Source organism: Schistocerca serialis, chromosome 10 (genome assembly GCF_023864345.2).
Source record: "Schistocerca serialis cubense isolate TAMUIC-IGC-003099 chromosome 10, iqSchSeri2.2, whole genome shotgun sequence".
NCBI classification, from domain to species: Eukaryota; Metazoa; Arthropoda; class Insecta; order Orthoptera; family Acrididae; genus Schistocerca; species Schistocerca serialis.
In genome coordinates, this window is record NC_064647.1 from 45850059 (window position 1) to 45872328 (window position 22270).

The following is a 22270-nucleotide window of genomic DNA, read 5'->3' on the forward strand; positions in this document are numbered from 1 at the left end:
CAGACTACAATATATTGTTTTGCTTACAGGTCAGAGCTATGGGAAGGCTGTGGCCCCCTCGTCCCCCAGATATGGGCACCCTTAACTACAGGAGTACATTATCAATATCTGTGAGAGCATCCATGACCAACTTGGAGTTTTTTTTTTTAAGAGAGAGCCTCATTATGCGAGACAACCGACAGAAGCATGCTTTGCCGTTAATGGACACCACATTGAGCACCTCCTTTATTGGTGACTCACAAGTGCAGGTTGTATATAAGCAGATTAAATTAGACATTCTGCTATTTCACAATAACAGAATAAGGTGTTCTCATTTCTTTACTGCTCTCTGCAGTTCGTTCACAGAGTTTATAGTAAAAGAAATGTGTTTCACAGTTTTGCAAGATGAACAAGTGCTCATAACTCTTAATGTATATATTCTAAGAGTCCATGTTTACTGGACTTTTTTCCTTCTTTTGGTCCATACTATCACTTCTCAAAATCAGAATACTTTTTTTAACATACTGTATATAGAATACAGATGGCATTACCCTTACCTATTTTGTGTCATTGCCCTGAACTGTTAATAATTTGCATATCCAAGCATACACCATACCCTCCGTGCTAATCCCATGTTTGCTGTGTGACATCTTCTTGGTATTGCAATTTTAATGGCACCCTGCATTAGACTAATTGAGGACCATTTTCACAAAACTCAACAACAAACTTTGCAAATACGGGATAATATGTATTTGTGTACTTCTAAATATGACAAATCCATTGCAGTACACAGATTTTATCAATAATTACTATTTACCTATTTAATCTCGCACACAAAAATGTTAATTTTTTCTAAACTCAACATCTATAAATAACAAATTTTGCCAAAAGTGAATACCTACTGCTTGTGGTAGACATTTATTGTTAGTTTCTGACAAAGTAGCTCACTACTTCCCAGCCATGGACCACAGTTACATGGCCCCTGACAGTCTACTTGGTACCACTGAAAAGGAATTGGAATTGGGAACACTTTAAGCCATAACCTTACCGTCATATTATCATGAGGTTCTAGGCCTCTGTGGTACATGTAGAGTTCACGGAAAGGCCTGGCAACTGCACAATTTCAAGACCATTGTTAACAAATTAATGAAAATGAAGTTACCATTCAAAATGTCTTTATACAGTGACACACACTGAAGCACCAAATAAACTGGTATAGGCATGCATTTTCAAATACAGAGATATGTAAACACGCAGAATATGGCACTGTGGTCGGCAACACCTATATAAGACAACAAGTGTCTGACGCAGTTGTTATATCAGTTACTGCTGCTACAATGGCAGGTTATCAAGACTTAATTGAGTCCGAACATGGTGTTGGAGTCGGTGCACAAGCGATGGGATGCATCATCTCTGAGGTAGCAATGAAGTGATGTTCCAATACGACCATTTCACAAGTGTATCATGAATGCAGTAAAACATCAAATCTCTGACATGGCTGAGGCCGGAAAAAGATCCTGCAAGAGTGGGACCAATGTCGACTGAAGAGAATAGTCCAGTGCAGCAGAAACACAACCCTTCTGGAAATTGCTGAAGATTTCAATGCTGGTCCATCAACAAGTGTCAACATGCGAACCCTTCAACAAAACATAATTGATATAGGCTTTTGGAGCTGAAGGCCCACTCGTATACCCTTGATAACTGCACGACGCAAACTTTACACCTCGCCTGGGCCCGCCAACACTGACATTGGACTGTTTGTGATTGGAAAGATGTTGCTGGCTGGATGAGTCTCATTTCAAATTGTATTGACCGGTTGGACATGTACCAGTATGGAGACAACCTCATGAATCCATGGACCCTGCATGTCAGCAGGGGACTGTTCAAGCATGTGGAGACTCTGTAATGGTGTGGGGCATCTATATGGGACCCTGATATGTCTGGACACAATTCTGACAGGTGACACATACGTAAGCATCCTGTCTGATCACCTGCATCAATGCACAATGCATCCACTGTGCATTCCAAAGGACTTGGACAATTCTAACAGGATAATGTGACACCCCACACATCCAGAACTGCTACAGATTGGCTCCAGGAACTCTCTTCTGAGTTTAAATGCTTCTGCTGGCCACCGAATTCCCCAGACATGAACATTATTGAGCATATCTGGGATGCCTTGAATGTACTATTCAGAAGAGATCTCCACCCCCTTGTATTTATGGGGAGCCCTGCAGGATTCATGATGTCAATTCCCTGAAGTGAAGAAGTTGCTGAAGTGAAGAAGTTGTTGAAGTGAAGAAAAATAATACAGATGGTTTCAAGGACATTTGAGCATTAGCTGTAATAAACCACAGACACTGTGTGTAAGTCTCAAAAAAGCTGACAATGTAAAGAAACCAAACAGATTTTTTGATATATCATCAGAAGAAGTTTGAGAGGCCTACGGGGAAGGCTTGAGAGTGATGTGATGAACATGACAATGAAGATAATGAACTACAGTACCTTAATGAACAAATTTTTTATTAATTATTATTTTTTGAAGAGGTTAAAATAAACTACAACATTACTGCTATAAAACAATTCATCTGTAGACGTTCAGTTTTGGAAAAAATTCATGATACAATTTTGTAAGACAAAATCAATGTATACTGTTCAAGTAATTCAATAAAATGTGTTCTTTTTGTAGTTATTGACTTTTGTGAAAACAGTCCTCAGTTACAATGCACACACAGAGGTATCTAAGCAAGGCTCTATATGTGAATTTAACAAAAGAAACCATAACTAATGGTATAAGGGGGTGTACCTTCTGTCACCCATTGCAAAATGAGTTCCCAACTATAGTTGTGGATGTGGAATGAATGGATGAATCATCATCATCATCAGTGTTCTGCCTAAAGGCAGGTTTTCACATGGTAGGTCTCCAGGCTGTCCAGTCTTCTGCCATCCTCTTCAGGTCTGCATAATTTCCTCTTCTCTTTATGTTGTCTATCATCTTGTATCTCCTTCTTCCTCTCAGTCTTCTCCCACAAACCAATCCTTCCAAAGCATCTGCTAGCAAGCACTCCCTTCTCATTGAATGTCCCAACCAGTTCTTTTTCCTTTCTCTTACAACCTTCAGCAGACATCTTCTCTCACCAACCCTTTCCAGTACTCTTTCATTACTCACTCCTTCCATCCAGCTTATTCTCTCCATTCTCCTCCACATCCATATCTCAAATGCTTCTAACCTTTTTTCATCCTCTCATCTCAGCATCCATGTTTCTCCCCCATATAATGCCACACTCCAGACAAAACATTTGCCAAGATTTTTCCATTGACCTTATCTAATCTGCCACATAAGAGTCTCCTCTGTCTGTTGAATACCTCCTCCACCATGACAAATTCGAGTTTTCTCACCTCCTGGTGACATCTCAAGTCTTCAGTTATTGTGCTTCCAAGATATTTAAATGCACTTACTTGGCTAATGGTATATTGTCCTATTTTAATATTGGACAGTCTGCGTCTTGTACTGATGTCCATACTCTTTGTTTTTGCTGTGTTTATTTGCATCCCATATTGCACACAAGCTTCATCCAGATCTTTCAGCATGTTATTCACTGTCCGCTCACTTTCTGCCACTAATACCATGTCATCAGCAAATGTTATACATTCTATTCTCTTTCCACCAATACATATTCCTCTTTTCCCATCTAAGCCTTTCGCAGTAATCTCTTCAAGGGATGCATTAAACAACAGTGGGGAAAGGAAACAACCTTGTCTAACACCTCGTCCAGTGCTGCTTCCTTTTGAAATTTCATTTCCAATCCTTATTTTTACTTTCTGGTGTAAATATAGATTCTGTATCAGTCGTCTCTTTTTCCAATCTACTCCTTTCCTCTTCAAAATATCCATCAGTTTGTTCCACTGAACTCTATCAAAAGCCTTATTTATAAAAACAGCAAAGATTTCTCTATCTCTTTCCATATATCTTTCCCCTATAGTTCTTAACAGGCCAACGGCATTACTTGTTCCTTTTCTTCTTCTAAATCTGAACTGCTCCTCTGCAATCCCTCTATCCAGCTTGCCTTACAGCCATCTATTCAACACTCTCAGTAAGCCTTTAGCTGCATGAGAAATTACGTCTGATGGTCCTATGCTCTTCACATTTTTTAGTGTTTCTCTTTTTCTCTATTGGTATCATAACTGTTGCAAGAAGTTCTCAAGCCATTCCCCTTTGTCATATATCTTGTTACAGAGGTAGACTGTTTCTTTTCTCGCCTTTTTTCCCAGACTCTTCAACAGTTCTGCTGGCAAATCATCAAATCCACATGCCTTCCTATTCTTCATCTCCTTCAGTGCCTTTATTACTTCTGCTTCCAAGGTGGTGAACCCCTTTCCATCTTGCGGAACATATTGCTCCACTTCAACCTTAATTTCACTTTGTATTTCATCCCCCTTATACAGACATTCAATGTATTCTTGCCATCTGTTCAAACCCTCCTGTGGTTCTTCTGCTAGAGTACCATCCACTCTTTCTATTTCAATGTTATTCCTCTTTCTTTTATATCCAAAAACTATCTCACTAGCCAGTCTATACATCATTTCATACTTTCCCTCTTTCTCCATTTTCTCTATTTCGTCCCATTTCTGTTTCATCCATTTTTTTCTTGCTTCTTCAATTTCTCTTCTTAATCCACTATTCAGTTTCGTGTACCTGTTTTTGCCTTCTTCAGTTTCTACATTTTTCCACTTCCTCCACTCTTCCATCTTTTTCAACATGATTCTGTTATCCATTCTTTCCTGGTACTTTGGGATACATTCTTTCCTGGTACTTTGGGATACTCTAATTCCTAGTACTGCTTTGGCAGAGTCCATGAGTCCTCCCCTAATTTTTATCCATTTGTCATTAATACTTTCATCAACACTACCTCTTTCCCATCTGTTTTCCAAATCTGATGCCTTTCATACCTCTTAGAGTCTTTCTATGTTTAGTCTTTCTTTTGCTTTACCTCTCCAGACTTTTTTCAACTTCACTTGTGTTTCTCCCGCTACTGGGTTGTGGTCTGAATTGATATCCACTCCTGAATAAGCTTTAGCATTCTTGAAACAGTTCCTAAGCCTTTTTAGTATCAGGCTGCAGTCCAACCGATATCTTTCTCTAGTCAAATTTGATATGCATGTGTAATGTCACTTTTTGTGGTGTTCAAATAATGTGTTACCCACTGCTAATGAATTTTCTTAATAGAAACTAATTAGTCATTCACCTCTTTCATTTATTATTCCTAATCCAAATTTTCCTACTGTATCTTCGTCTCTTCCTTCACCCACCACTGCATTCCAGTCCCCCATGATGATAATGCAGGCATTTTTATTTTCTTTCTCGATGAGTTCTTGCATTTTCTTATAATATTCTTCCACTTCCTCATCTCTATGCTGCCTGGTTGGCATATATATATACCTGTATTAACACCAAATCTTTCGAACAACCCTTCAGTCATAGCATCATCATAACTCTTCCATCAATATACTGTACCTTCATTACCTTATTTTTCAGCTTTTGCTCTATCAATATTCCTACTCCGATTTCACTACTCTTGATTTTCCCTGAGTAAAAGAGCTTATAATCTCCACTTTCTATCTCACCACTCTCTCCCCATCTCATTTTGCACAAACCGAGGTCATCTAATCTGTTCCTTTTATCTCCTGTTTTGCATTCTCTAGCTTTCCTGTTTGCAGTAGTCTCCTCACATTCCATATTCCAATCCTTATCTTGCCTTCCTTCACTGTCCCTTTCTTCCTTTCAAATATGTCTACTCTCAATCTGTTCCCCTCCGAATGAGGGAAAGTTCTAACTCTGGAATCTTTCACACGGACAGATGTACCATGTACTGTTTGGGAATGTAATGCGGTAGTTTCCTGTTACTTTCCACATAGGTAGTAGGATAGCCAGTCTAAAATCAGCTGCTCACTATGAATCAGACGCTGTCTGTAGCTGCCCCTCTGGGGTACAGTCGCTACTTGTACTCTTTTGTACCCAAAGAGAAAAGGTGCCTCTTCTGCCAGCTTCACCGTTCTGAAAGACTCTTTCTCTGCTGTCGCTGCCATTGAGGTCTTATACATACAACAGGAAATGACAGGAAAAGGACATGGTGAGGACAGGTTTGGGATACGAAACGGGGAGCGACAGGCCATTGTGGAACACACTTTGTCTATTGTCTAGCTCCTCCCCTTTGGCCTGTCCAGCTTGGGTGACCCTTCTGGTACCTAAGCTCCCGCCGGCATAGCCCTCCAGATTCAAGGCACGCAAACCTGCTCACCCAGTGCTACATTGAGGCGGTGTCCCCTGAGGAGGAATAAATTCACAAGGAGATAATAAAAAGCTGTTGGTCTATCAGTTTAATTGTTGTGCTTGCAAACTAGTGACAGGAATAACATGCAGAAGAATGGGAAGAAAAACTGAAGACTTAGGCATAAAAGGTGCTAAAGTTACCGGATAGATGAAGTACAAAATAGAAAGGTACTATGAGTGAACTTCATTTTCACCACAGTTTAAGTATCACACAATTTATTTATTTACAACTGGTGCTTCAACAATACTGGATTAATTTCATTTCATTTCATTTCATTTTATTATCTTCCTGTATATCATTTACATGATGTAGGAATTGTCACAACAAAGTTATCATACTAGTACAAGTACTACAGACATAATAATAGAATATCACTTTCAAGGCATTTTTTAAAAGTACAAGTTTAGACATACAAATTAAAATTTGTTACCTTAGACTGTTGCAGAGTTTTACTAAGGCTGTTTCTATCTGACCGCAAGGCTTCTATCGTGTCCTGTTGCTTTGAGAACTTAATTTCAGCATCGGCCAGTTGCTTCTTTTGATCAATAATAGTCATCTGTTTGAACTGCACATCCTCCATGGTCTCTTGCATTTTCCTTGTCAGTTCAATCCCTTCTGCAATGTGCCTGTGTACAAAAAGAGGGAAAACTGATATTTTTCCTTGAAAAATATTATATAAAGGCTGCAATAATGGGAAATATAGTATGGAAGATAATATGTGTAATTTACAATATGAATAATTTATGAGTAAAGATAACAATTCACTGAATAGTAGAGGCATTGAGGCATCAACAGGTGCATATTATAAGACTGAAAACTGGCTAGCTTTTAGGCAAACACTTTCTTGAGCTTGGTGATGACAGAGAGCAGTTGACTGGTAGGGAGTGACAGAACAGAGAAAGGGGAGACTGGGGAAAAGGCTGCGGGCATGAGATAAATGAAGCTGGTCCTGGGGCCATATGGATGTTGATGTCAGGCAGGAGGTTAGTGGAGATAGAAGTGAGGAGGATTACTGGGTTGGTTGCACCAATAATCACACTGGTTGCACCAATAATCACACCCATTTAGCAATAGTTCATTTATTAACCTTAACAAATACAAGGATCACAAAGAACTGAACTGAACATGGTGGAACAGCCAAAGATAATGCTTAGAGTCCAAAGATGAATGCATATTGATGTTCGATGTTGGTGTCGATTTCATCAGCACCACATAGCCCCCCCCCCCCCCTTCGCAGTACGGAGTATTCCTGAGAGGCCATTGGGGGGGGGGGGGTGACTATGGCGTCAGAAGGGTGGACCGTGGGAGCCGGACCACGGACACCTCGACAGTGTCGTCGGGGAGCTGAGCTGTGTGGGTAGTTGTTGTGAAGGAAGGTTCAGCCACCGAACCTGGAAGTTGTTGAAGCAGGCTGGGCGTCGTACTGGTCGTACAGCGACAGGTAGGCCGGCAGTTTGCGGGTGGAACAGAGCGACAACAATGATGTCTCCGGTGGGCATGGCAAACACACGAAGCATGTCCACTGGGGAGCATGTGGTCACTTGCGTGAGACCAGAGTAGAGGGCGAGGTCGGAGGAGAGCTGAAAGTCACTCGACGGAGTGTGTAAGTCCGATGTGGAGGGAGTGGTCGGAGTGTCGTGAGCCATGACAGTGAGTGGCGTGGTCGTGGCCTGAATGGGGGTAGAAGAAGGTTCGACATGAGCAGGCTTAAGTCTGTTGAGAGAGACTGTAACAGCTGAATCTTTCATCTGGATGTCATACATGTTGGCTGAGCCCCGGAGAACTTGGTACGAGCCGGTATATGGAGGTTGGAGGGGAGCACGGACAGTGTCATCTCGGAGCATGACGTACTCGCAATTGTCCAGAGATTTTGGGACGTGAACCTTAAGGCGGGAATGGCTGGCAGGCTGAGGGATACGGAGGGTGATGAAGTGGCGTCTGACGCGGTTCACAAAGGAAGGTAAGTCAGACTGAGGGAGAGAAGCGGAAGGGCTCACAAGTTCGCCAGGGAGAACAATGTTCTGGCCGTATACGAACTCGGCTACTGTGCCTTTGAGGTCTTCCTTATAAATCGCACGAATGCCGAGTAGCACAAGGGGAAGGACCTCCACCCATAGAGAGTCGTAGCATCGAAGGGCCACCTTGAAAGTGCAGTGCCAGCGCTCAACTAGCCCGTTACTTTCCGGGTGATATGCTGCGGTACAGATGCGCTGGATGCCGAAAATGTTACAAATCCCATTGAACAGTCAGCTGGACATCCGAAACGCAATACCCATGACTCGACAAAAGCTCGAGCAAGAGTTTCTGCCATAATATTGGGGAGGGGGACAGCCTCGACCCAGCGAGTTGTTCGGTCAATAGACGAGAGAACATAACGAAAGCCGTTAGAGGGGGAGAGAGGGCCGACAATGTCAATATGAATATGCTGGAAACGCCCAGGAGGGATCGAAAAAGCGCCGAGGGGGGGTGAAGTGTGGTTGTGTACTTTGCAGCGTTGGCACACGACGCAGGAGCGTGCCCATTGCTGGCAGTCCTTGTTGACATTTCTCCACACAAAGCACTCCGCTACGAGGCGGCCGGACACAGGAACACCGGGGTGGGCTAAATTATGCAATGCATTGAAGACAGCTCAACAGAGCATGGTTGGGATGAGGGGGCCTAACGTGCCCGTACTTTCGTCGCACCAGATCTCACCAGAAATGCCAGGGAAGGTGGTGCGGATGAAGTGTAGTGAAGAAGTAGAGTCTAAAATCAGGTTTTGTGTTTCCTCGTCGGCGGGTTGGAGGTTAGGCAGTTCAGAGAGGTCTAACAGCAAATGGACGGCATCAACTCGTGAAAGGAAATCAGCAACTATATTGTCAGCACCCTTTATGTGTCTGACATTGGTGGTGAACTGAGATATAAAGTCCATGTATCTGAAGCGTCGAGGAGGCGGGTTTGTAATGGCCGCAACCAGGGGTTTGTGGTCCATTAAAACACAGAAAGGACATCCCTCAACATCAGTCTTAAAATGCTTAATCGCATCATAGAGCAACTCCCTGTCAAATGAGCAACTCCCTGTCAAACGCGGAATATTTCCGTTGTGCACTGGTGAGCTTGCGCGAGATGAACTGTAGAGGCGAAGTTTGACCATCGATTGTCTGTCTAAGGACAGCTCCGATGGCAGTATCGCTCATGTCTGTGGTGATGAAAAGCTGTGCATTGGGATGAGGATGCGTGATGGTGCAGGCCTCGGCAAGAAGATTTTTGAGGGCAGTGAAAGAGTCAGTCATAGCAGGGGTCCACGGAACGGGCCGAGATCCAGAGGTGTTGGTGCCTGCCAAAGCGTCCGTCAGTGGAGCCTGAATCTCTGTAGCCCGAGGTAGATGTCATCAATAATAATTAACCGTCCCCAGAAAGCGCCGGAGCTCTTTGAATGACGAAGGTCTGAGTAGGTTTAGTATTGTTAGTACTTTCTCAGGGGGCAGTAAAATGCCGTCGGCAGAGACCATAAAACCAAGAAAAGTGACAGCGGGTTGATGTCCTGGTTGGTCTCGATGCCTGCTGTCACGAGAGTGTTCATAACAGTTTGTACATGTCGAATTTTGTCCTCGACGAGGAGCTGAACACAAGAATGTCATCAAGATATGCAAAGCAGAATTTTAGGTCGAATAGCAATAGCACTTCATTGATGAAGCTTTGCCAGGTCTGGGTTGCGTTTTTCAGACCGAAGGGCACGAATCGAACCTGAAATAACACAATCGGGGTGGTGACTGCTGTCTTCTCGATGTCTTCAGGTGCCGTGGGGATCTGGTGGTAGGCCCGTTTGCAATCAATGACAGAGAATGTGGTAAAGTCGGGAATGTAGGTGTCCATAATTGTTCGTGCATTTAGTCGATGGTAGTCTCCGCACAGGTGCCAGGACCCGTCTTTCTTGGGTGTCATATGTATGGGCGTAGACCAGAAAACCTAAATCAGGATGCCCAGACGCGGGATTGAACTGTCATCCTCCCTAATGTGAGTCCAGTGTTCTACCACTGCACCACCTCGTTAGGTGTCGGTTCAGGAACACGTGACGCTTGTCGCGCATGCACACTTGTGTCCGGCCGAGTGTCAAACGCTACCGTGTTAGGAGGGTGTTGCCCTGTGGAACTGTCAGTACACGTTATGGCAGTCTTGATAGCACAGTTGCGAGGGTTAGTGAGAGTTAAACACACGGAGGCTCGATTGCTGTGATTGCAAGCAGATTCAACGCACTTACTGACCTTGCTTTATCCTTGCTGTAGTGTCTGTAATTCCTTTGCTGCATCGGAGAGCTGGATCTGTGTTTCGTGGAGCCGGAGGGAGGGCTCAGAGTTTTCCTTGCGTAGGTGAGCGACGTGTTCAAGCTCGACAAGGCACTTGTGCGTGGCTTCTCGTAACGTCGTCGACATAGACAGGCACGTACGAATGAGATGAGACCGGACCGATGTGTCACGGGTGGGGTTTCTCGACGGAACACAGGGGAAGTGAGTCTCGGACGAATGATGAAACACGGTGTTTCACACTAGGTCTGGTGAAAGTTTGTGGTGTCGCAAGAAGTCAATGCCTAGTATAGGTTCGTCAATTTTGCACACTAAAGAAGTCCACTCGAGTTTGCAGTTTGCGGAGAGTGAGATGGTGTGGGTAGTTGAACCCGAGCATTGTAGTTTAGTCAAATTGACGGCTTGCAGTGAAGTATGATGAGGGTGGATGTTCAACGACACTAAGGATGTAGGCAGCAGTGAAACATCAGCGCCTGTGTCCACTAGGAAAAGGTATCCCTACGAAATGTCTTTAATGTAAAGTCGTCCGCAATTATCCGGTCGTTCCCCGACAGAATGGAGCACTGGGGGGTGCCTGTCATGTTGTGTGCAGGAGGCAGCACCTAGACATACCTGCGAGTGGCGTTTTGGAAGTAGCAGGGTGGTCTGCAGTTCCGTGCCACCTCACCAAACCGTGTGTGGAAGTAACAGTACGGGTAGTGCGGTTGCATTTCCTGCGGAAAGTTCATTGCCAGTGGTGGTGACCAGGGTTCGGTGGCCGCAGCAGGTTCGGTCGCAGGAGAGGGTGTGACTGTGGGCAGAGCCGGTCACGTCCCAGTTGCTTGTTTACTGCTTCGCAGAGCGAGCGGAACGGTCAGCACAGTACAGCCCCCGCCACAGGGCGATGAGCCTGAACCTGAGACTTGTCAGGTAGGCAGTCGCTGGCGAAATAGGGCAGCGATGCATCGTGTAGCTTGTCAGCAACTGTCATTCTTTGCTCGACAGGTTCAGGAGACCTTTGAGCCAGAGCAAAGCGGATGTGAGGAGATAGTTTATCTGACCAGATGGCGAGGAGAGCTGTGTCAGAGAATAGATCGGCGCTGACCAGGGCACGTAGCCATCTCCAGAGCTTGGAAGGTTTGTCATTGCCTAGTCGCTCGACATGGAGCACTTGCCATATTGGTGCCTCAGTTGAGTGTGCAAGCCGACGTAGAACTGTCTTTTTGGCTAGAGTGTACCGGTTAGATGAGTCCGGGGCGTCGACCAGGTCAGAAATCGAGTCCTCCTGGTCGTGTAGGTGGGTGATGAGGCACAGAAACTCGTCGAGTTTGTAATGGTCGAACACTTTGTCCACAATTTTGAACCAGGTTGTTGCTCTGTCGGGATTAAACGGCGGCAGCATTGGTAAGTGTTGTAGAATTTTTGGAAGAGCAGGTCGAGTTGAGTTTGTCGGGGCACTGCCTGAATCGAGCTGTTGTTGCTGTAGTATTCCAGGAGAGTATGCCTCCAGGGGATGTGGCAACAATGGCTGTTCGGGTGGCAGCATGAAGGTGACACGTTGTGGTCGAGTGCGATCTGTCGCGACGCGGAATCCTGATGCAGGTGAGACACCGTAATGTATCGATTGCGGTTTTGGAAGCTCAACACGTTGCGTGTGTGTTCGGATTGATGCGTCACAGAAGACCGACGCAGATGAGGCACCGAGATGTGCCGAGAACAGTAGTGGAAGCTCGACTGGAGCCGGCACGGGGGCGACAGGTGAGAAAAAGTTCAAAATTTGAGAACGCATGTTGGTCCGTGGAAAGCACGACGTATGATCAGAGCCAGGGCCACCTGTGTTGCAGGGAGGCTGCGGAGGTGTGGGCTGTCCAGAAGCACAGTGTGGGAAATGATGTTGAACGTGGGACGGAATGTGTGAATGTTCACTGTTCGTAGTCACTCCACTCAAAACGGTGTGCGGATAAGGTGAATGTCGTGGCATAAAACACTGAGGCGTAGCAGTGGGATGGAGGCTGAGGTCAGGTACAGTTACTGTTACTGTTCCTGTTGCAGGCCGAGGTATCGAAGTAGGAAGGCGTGTGCTGATGTTGAACCAAGGCAGGCCCAGGTGTGGTCGGATGCTGAGGAGGTAGACCTGTGAACGAAGCAGTTCCGGCCACGTGGCAGGTATCCGCTCAGTACTGCACAGATTGTGGCATGGCAAATTGTTGTCCTGGCAGTAGGAGGTTGTCCGACAAAGCATTTGCAGAAATCGGCATTGGTCCTGCACTGCACGGAGATCTGTAAGAGGTAACTGTACAGTCGATGAGGGAGGGCACGTGTGCGGGAACAAAGGCGTTTGATAGCCAGAGTCATGCGCACTCCTAACCTCACTTATTGTTGCAGGCTTGAAATGTCCGGCGAAATTGGCGCAATCGTGGAGTGAGAGGCATCGTGTTGCAGTCCTGGCAGGTGTACATCGCCCGCAACACGATGCATGTCGATCACAAAATCCAGTGTTAGGTGCTGGACTGAAGTCATTGTTCAAATGCTGTGTCAATGTAATACACGCGAAAATAACCGACGCGGGGGTCGCGGACACAGTAAAACGGCAAAAATGGGAGACGTTACAACTCGGGGTCACCAGTGAGGAGGATTACCGGGTTGGTTGCACCAGTAATCACAGCCATTTAGCAATAGCTCATTTATTAACCTTAACACATACAAGGATCGCAAAGAACTGAACTGAACACAGTGGAACAGCCAAAGATAATTCTTAGAGTCCACAGATGAATGCATATTGATGTTGGCGTCGATTTCATCAGAGCCACAGAAGCCAGGAGGAAGACAGAAACAAACGATGTATAGAAAGACAACTCCCATCTACATAGTTCAGAGAACCAGGTATTGGTGGGGGGGATGGGGCTGAGGAGGAGAGGAGCAACTCATTGGGCATGAGTTACTCAGCAGCTGTTGCAACAGAGCCTGTTGTTCACAGCAGTGCGTTCAACTCTGATTGGGCCTACAGTTTTCAGTGGAGACTGGTTGATGGTCGCACCCATATAGGATGCTGCACAGAAATTGCATGAGACCTTGACATCGTTGTTCTCATAGGTACTCTGCCTCTGGTGTAGTAGCATAAGGCAATGGATAAATAAAAACTGAATAGAGCATGTGATGAGCAGCAGGCAGGCACATCAAAAAAGGCCGAAAATATTGTCAGATGTAAAACACACACAGAGAGAGAGAGAGAGAAAGAGAGAGAATGTCACTGGTGTCTCCCAACACTGCCATCTCCAATGGCCAGTGGCAAGGAAACACATGGTGACCCAAAAGTCCGTTAATATTTAGAAATACAGTAACCTATGAAATAATGTAGGTAGAGGGGTAAAAGTTGACACACATGTCAGAGAAGGTAGTGTTAGTGAAGCTTCATTAGCAGAATGGAGAATATACTACTGCAGCTTTACAGTCCTACAAAAAGGGTGTTCGAATAGGTAATGCCCTTGATTTAAAGTCACTTATTCTTGTACAAAAAGGTGTGCATTATTCACGAAACACACATTTTCAATAACTTACCAGCAGCCATGTGTGTAAGTACAATCTAACGTCTACACCATTTCAGCGTAGTAATGTGTTCACTGCAAATAAGTATTGTAGTAGTTCTATTACATGTTTGTTACCTTATAAACAAAAAATTTAAAAAAAATCATTTAAAAAAAATTTAATTCAGTGCATTAATGCGATCTTAGTAAATGACTGTTTGTAAAATGATTCTTTCATACAGTGTTCATTAAAAAAATGACAATCATTCCACTTGGGACCTGTGGAAGGTACATTAGCTTATTTGTTTCAGTTGTAAATATTTGTCATGTATTATTGTTTTTCTGACATGTTCTACATCCTGGAGGACCTCCTCACTATGAATCAATTGGAATGAAAGTAAATCTAATCTAATCTAATCTTGTGACAAGTGTCACTGTGAAGAAAATGATCAGGAAGTTCAAATGGCTCTGAGCACTATTGGACTTAACATCTGAGGTCATCAGTCCCCTATAACGTAGAACTACTTAAACCTAACTAACCTAAGGACATCACACACATCCATGCCCAATGCGGAATTTGAACCTGCGACCGTAGCAATCGCACAGTTCTGGACTAAAGTCCCTAGAACCGCTCAGCCACAACGGCCAGCAGGAAGTTCAAAGCCACCATTTGTTTAGACAGCTGCTCCCATGGTGAATGACCGGAAGCAAGTGCACTGCTGCTCAGACATTTCAGGAGATAATGGAGACTTTAGCAGGTTCATCTCCACTCGCTGAAGCCAGTGTTCACTAAGTCTTAAGTTGCACCGGCATTCCACCCACTACTGTTTGGAGGCACTAAAACATACCCCCAATGCTATCCGTACCAAATCCAGCATCATCGTGAACTTTTAGCTGCCGATGTTGTGATGTGAAAGCATTTGTTGTGTGAGCACCAAAAAAAATGGGAGAAAATGACATTGGTTGTCTAACGTGTCATGAACCAACGAAGCCCATTTTACATCCCAAGAGTCTGTCAACAATTACAACTGCAGAATTTCAGCAACCTAAAATCCTAGAACTGTCATAGAAAACCCACTGCATGACGAGAAAGTCATGGGGCAGTGTGGGTTTACAACATCAATTGTGACCAGTCCCTTTTTCTTCAAGGAAGTGCAGTGTGCTGCTTTTCAAACTATCAGTGTGATGGTTGCAAGGTATGCTAACATGTAACAGAATTGCATCAACCCTTGCTTGGCTGATAAACACTTGCTGGAAGGTATGAGTTTTATGCAGGGTGGTACTCCACCCCATACAGCTACAAACGTGAAAGACCTCTTGCATGTTCACTTGGTGAGAATCATGTACTGAGCTGCCACTTTCCACCGTGCTTCGCCTCCCAGTTCCCCAGATGTTAACCAGTTTGATTATTATTCGTTGTGGTGATACCAGAAGTCGCAAGTCTACCATGATCGTGCTGCCTCATTGGGGTTACTAAAACATGACATCCGTAGCCAATTTCTCACTGTACCTAATGATATCCTGTACAGTGCTGTTCACAACACTGTCCCTACACTACAGGTATTGTTGAGAATGACACCTGACATGACGAACATTTGCTATAAAGAATATTATCCATACTACATATCAACTGTCATGCTAATTATTGCTTTTGTATCATATGAAGCACCACCTGTTAGCCTTTTGTGCATTTTTTTGGTTTCAATAAAACCCTATGTTACTTCCAACACTTGTGTCAATTTTTATCCTATATTAGTCCATGATGTATCGAATTTTCAAATGTTAATGGACTTCTGGGTCACACAGCAGAATGACAAGAGGTAGGAAAGTGCTTATAGGTGTTAGGAAATATCATCCCAGCATGGAAAATTAGCTACATTCAGCGGCTGGTTGGGAGATAAGCATGCTGGGAGGAACTGTTTTCTTGTTCATCATCACTCTTCAGACTTGCTCAATGCGGTCCACTGTGATTTCCTCTCCTGTACCAAACTCTTCATCTCATGTTAGCACTTACACCCAATGTCTTCAATTATTTCTTGGACATATTTCTGTCTCTGCTTTTCCGACAATTTTTCCCGTGTTTTCTTACAGCACCATGAAGTTATTCTTCGATGCCTGAAAATGTCTCATCATCCTGTACCTTCTAGTTAATGTTCTCTGCTTATCACTTTCCCCACTGATTCTGCTGAGACAGTTCTCATTTCTCATATTATCAGTCCACTTAATTTTCAATATCCATCTGTAACACTCATTTCAAACACTTCGACACTTTTCTTTTCCACTTTTTGTCAAAGTCAATAATTTACCTCCATACAGTACTGTGTTCCAGATGTGAACTCATCAGAAAGTTCCTCCTCAGATTAAAGTCTATGTTTGTTGCCAGTACACATCTTTTGTATGGAATGCTCTCTTTTCCTGTGCTAGTCTGCTGCTTACAACCTCCTTGTTCCATCCATCATGAGTTATTTTGCTTCCTCCAAGGTAGCAAAAGTCCAGTTTCACCTACAACACCATCCGTAATTTGATGTTAAATTTATTCGTATACATATTTCTGCTACTCCTCATTACTTTAATCTTCCTTTGGTTCATTCTCAGTCAATTGCTTTGCTCATCAGACTGTCCATTCCATTCAATAGGACTTTAATTCTTTCTCACTTTCACTGGGTACAGCAATATCAGTAAATCCAATAATTAATATTCTTTCACTGTGAGTTTTAACCCTCTCCTTAGCCTTTTTTTTGTATTACCTACATAAAATAACGTCTGTGAATAAGTGTATCACTATTGAATTTTGGGATATCACTAGTTTCAAATAAAAGTAGAGATAACGTATACAAGGGTGGTTTGAAAAGTACGGGTAAATTTCCACGAATGAATGGCACACTTTTGTCACACCTTCACGGTAGGTAAACTCAATTATTCCGAGAATCATAAAAAGAATTTCAACAATGTACAGTTCAATGTTGACAGTCTTCTGAACTAGTCAGTGTGTCAACTGCAATAGAAAAAGGAGAAAACCCAGCTTTATGCTGTCACTAAACATTTTCATTCAAAGGATTGGGCTGCTGCACAGATCAAAACAGAATTGGATGAAGTTCACAGGGACTCTGCACCCTCACTGAAGATGAAGCACACTCCGGTCATTCAACTGAGGCCACCACAAAGGAAACTGTTGACAAAATCCACAATGTAGTAATGCAAGACTGCTAAATAAAAATTCCTGAGATTGCTGAGACTGTAGGCATCATCATAATAAGCTGCTTGGAGAATTGACTATAAAGAAGTTGGGTGTGAGGTATGTACCACAATTGCTCACAGCTAACCAAAAGCACATCCGGCACAACATACCAACACAACATCTGGTAATGTTTAATCGCATTTCACAGAACTTTTTGTGCGAATTTGTGACTGTTGAGAAACCTGGATCCATCACTACACACCAGAGTCACAATGGCAGTCAATACAATAGACAACAACTGGTGAAAGTGCACTGAAGAAAGCAAAGACCATTTTGTCAGCTGGTAAGGTGACAGTCACTGTTTTTTGTAATTCCCGAGGAATAATCCTCATAGATTACTTGGAAAAAGGGAGAACATAACTGGATCACATTATGCTTTATTGTTGGATTGTCTGAAACTTGCATTGCTTGAAAAATGACAAATGTTGGCTAGCAAAAAAAAGTGATTTTTCACTAAGATAATGCACCATCCCACACATCAGCAATAACAATGGCAAAAGTGCATGAATTGGCTTTGAAATGGCTGCTCATCCACCCTATTCACCAGACTTAACCCCACGTGACTTCTTCCTGTTTCCTAACTTTGGTTTGTTGGGAAGAAATATCCACCACATGAGATAATGATAGTTGCAATCAATCAATACTTTGCAGTGTTTGACAGAACCTATTTTTCCCACGGGATGAAAAAGCTGGAGGATCGCCGGAGCAAGTTTAAATTGCTCAAAGGAGACTATGTTGAGAAGTAAGGCGAGTAGTTTATGAAACAAACTTTTTTCCTTGCTTTTTTACCAGAAAACAATCACTGCAAGGGTACTGGAAGATATGGAATAAGGAACCAAATTCATAATTCCTGTACAGTACAATGTTGTGCACAACACGTTTCGATGAGACCACAGCTAGAGAAGGAGTTTGAAGGGGCCCCAGTGGGCCTCTAAGCACATGCATACACAACACGGCAATGACTTACGCACATATTCACAATATGTCGTCCCGCAACCAAATGGCATCACTGGCAGCACAAATGCATTGTTCGAGTGTCGTACATCTGGGATAGGCTCCACATACGTGACCTATTTCAGGGGTGCACACAGGAAGAAATCTAAGAGGTCGATGCCCAGTGACCACGTGGGCCGTCCGACTGGATCGCCCGGTGAGATGCCTCCACACAAAAATGCAGAAGTGAACTGGAGCACCGACACGTAGCAGCCACATTACCGCCAAAGCGAGGGAGGTACGGTCACATGTAGGAAGTGCAGATTCGCCTCACCTGCAAGGCGTAGTGGAGGGACGACCGGTCCCACGAAGCAGTAATCGATAATCCCACCCTCACATTGAGGCCGAACCACTGCCACCGTACTGCACAGATTCTTGACAGCTCACAAGTGAGAGTTGTGAAGATGACGACACAGCCCCTCGTCTGCGAACAGGAGGGACGATAGAAGTCCCAGCACACTGGTGACCCGTGAAATTAATCGGCAACTAAACTGATGCCGTGTAGTCCGTAAGTAACAAAGCATTCACACATTCTAAGTAAGAGGGACAGTGGCAGTTGCTGTGGAGAATGTTCCACACGATCATCTGGCTTACCCGTGTCGGTAGGCCACCTGCCCGGTGCTGCTACCGGGGTCATATTCTACAGTGTTCGACACCTGTTCCTCCACGGCCTACGTACGAGGGGCACGCGTCAAAAAATGCGCCACTTTTTTTTCTGAAAGCAGAGTGGTTTTATTCAGAATTCCAATATACCATTTTATTCCCCACTCTTTCAGCTACACAATCCTATTTTTCAACATAATCTCTGTTCAATGTGATGGCCTCGCACCATCTTATCGGACGAGCCTGTGCACTCTCACGGTACCACTCTACTGCTCGATGTCAGAGCCTATGTCCCGGTGCGTAACCTCCCTGTCGCCCACGCACTGCTTTGTACGGAGTTCGTCCTTCATTCCTCTGTTGCTCTATATGGTCTTCTGTTAGGTGGTGAGCAACCGAGCGGGCACATACCTTCGAGTTCCCGAACTGGTGGACGAGTGTGTCGGCACTATCGACAGAGATATTCAGATGTGCAGTGAGGTGTTTGATTGTGTTCCACTGACGATCTCCAATGACAGTGTCCACACGTACCGACCTCAGCCACGTGCAGCTGGCTAGCACCTAGGAGATCGGACAGGTTTGCGCGACCTCGTCGCGACGGTGACGGACACCTCGTCGGGCAGCTCGTCGTGCTTCTGTTCGCTGCTAGGACTCTGTAGATATTTTGCGAGCACCTATGAAGATCTGTGTTGCTATGGTTTTCTGCCAAAAGAAACTCAGTAAAAGCTCTCTATTTGGAACACACCTCTGTTACAAATACCATTTTGAAGGCTACATTATAGTGCCACCTATTAAAACTTCAAAAAACTTAGGGGCCGAAGCACAAATATTCCACAATCTACATCTGCACCGTTCTCCGCAAACCACCTAATGGTGTGTGGTGGAGGGTACTTTTGGTAATACTATCGATACCCAACCTTTTCCACTTGCAAATAGTGCTCGAGAAGAACGATTGTCGGTAATCCTCTGTACCGGCTCTAATTTCTCGAATTTTCTCGGCGTGGTCAATACGCGAGATGTACGTGGGGGGAAGGTAATAAGTTGTCTGACTCCTCCTGCTGTCCTGAACTTTCGATAGTAAATCTCTCTGTGATGCACCGTGCCTCTCTTGTAACATCTGCCAGCGGAGTTAGTTTAGTATCTCTGTAACACTCTCTTGCCAGCTAAATGATCCCGTGATGAAACACGCCGCCCTCTGTCAGATCTTCCCCATCTCCTCTATCCGTCCTATTTGATAAGGATCCCAGATAGATGAACAGTACTAGAGAATCGGACGAACGAGAGCCTTATAAGCCACTTCTTTCCTTAAGATTCTTCCGATGAATCTGAGTCGGGTGTCTGCTTTTCCCATTATCTGTTTTATACTGTCATTCTGCTTAAGGTCACTTTGCATAGTTACGCCTAGATATTTTACGGCAGACACTGTCTTGAGCTGTTTGTCATCAATAGTTTACCTGTACAGTACTGGATTTCTTTTACTATGTATGCGCAATATGTTACATTTATTTACATTCAGGGTCAACTACCAGAATCTGCACCATTCATCAATTCTCTGCAATTCGTTCTGCAAATTCTTACTATCTTCTGGCGTTGCCACTTTGATATAGACAACTGCATTATCTGCAAATAGCCTTAAAGAGCATCCGACGCTTTCTACTATATCATTTATATATATTGTAAACAGCAACGGTCCTGTCACACTTACCTGTGGTACTCCAGATATTACCTTCACATCTGTCGATTTTGTTCTGTTAAGAGTGACTTGTTGAGTTCATCTGCAAGAAAGTCTTGAATCCAATTGCAGGTCTGCTTCGATACTCCGCAAGCTCATATTTTTTTCATTAAACAGCAATGCGTGGCTGTAAATACCTTACTGAAATCAAGGAACACAGCATCAACCTGAGCAGCATTGTCCACTGTGCTGTGGATCTCATGGAGGAACAGAGCGAGCTGAGTTATGCAGGATCTCTGTTTGAGGAATCCATGTTGATTTTTATAGAGGAAATGTTCATTTTCCAAAAATGTCATAATTATTGACCATAAAACATGTTCCACAATTCTACAACAGATTGACATCAACGATATAGGTCTATAATTGTGTGGATCTGTCTTATGGCCTTTCTTATAAATGAGAATGACCTACACTTTTTTTCCAGTCATTAGGTACCTTTCGTTGCTCAAGCGATCTACAATAAATTACTACTAGGAGGGGAGCAAGTTCTTTCACATAATCTTTATAGAATCTTATAGGTATCTCATCTGTTCCTGAAGCCTTTCCACAACTGAGCGATTGTAGCTGATTTTCAAATCTGCAATCAGTTATTGCAATATCTGCCATTTTGATGTTTGTACGGCAATTAAAAGGAGGGATCTTCCGCAGTGAAACAACTTTGGAGGACCGAATTCAATATTTCAGCCTTCTCTCTGCTATCTGTCATTTATGTGCTGGTGTGGTCGCTGAGAGAATGAATAGATGATTTTGACCCACTAACTGATTTTACTTACGAGCAAAATCTCTTACAGTTTTTACTCAGGTTGGTTGACAACGTCTTACTTTCAAAATCATTGAATGCTTCTCTCTCTGATCTCCTTTTGCTTCGTTCAGCTTTTGTTTGTCAGCTAGGTTTTTACTTTAATCTGAGATGAAGTACTCTTCGTTTACGTAGTGCTTTTCTAACACTGCTATTAAACCATGGTGGACATTTCCCATCCCTTAAAACTTTACTCAGAACATACTTGTCTAGGGCATATTGTATTCTGTCATAACCACAAGCACCAGAATGAAGATGCAGTGTGCAAGACCAGAGAAGGCAGTTAGGAAACGTCTGCCAATGGTGTACAGAATTGGTCCGCACCATGCCAAGAGCGACACTTGGAAGAAGTGAATATAAGCACAGCTCCTGCTAGCCTCGGCTGCTCAGATCGGCCCAGTCTGCAGCAGACATTTGCGCTATGCTATCAGATTGTCATGATCCGTATCTAGTGCTTACTCGGACTTTGTGTGTAGCAAAAACTTTACTATTTTCATGTCATCTCTCACTAGTGACATGTACTGTAATCAAAGTTAAGTATTGCCAATCTGCTTTCTAGAAATAAAACTGCTAATATTATTTGTTTGAACTGTTGTATAGCATTCCTAGAATGCTGCATCCCTTAGGCACCCTATTAACAACAAGTGGGCAAGATCCCATAACTGGCAGCGAGGTGTTAGAAACAATTGCTGTGCCTGATGGCCACCGATTTTTTTGTGTATATTGTGCCAGCACCTTAATTCTCTGTCGTCTTTACTTCCCACGGGCACTCACTTTGCTTTAAACAGTTTCTTGTCGTGTTTGCTAATCG

The 22270-nt window shown here is 43.8% G+C and overlaps 1 protein-coding gene across 1 annotated transcript in view; it reads right to left on the reverse strand.

Annotated features, from left to right (window-relative positions):
* LOC126425216 (cilia- and flagella-associated protein 58-like) overlaps positions 1-22270 on the reverse strand; it is a gene marked incomplete at its 5' end in the record, with an annotated part of 256944 nt that overhangs the window by 115459 nt on the left and 119215 nt on the right. The window contains one exon of the mRNA XM_050088172.1: positions 6742-6937. Coding sequence (XP_049944129.1) covers positions 6742-6937 — 196 coding nt within the window. The remainder of the gene's footprint in view (positions 1-6741; positions 6938-22270) is intronic.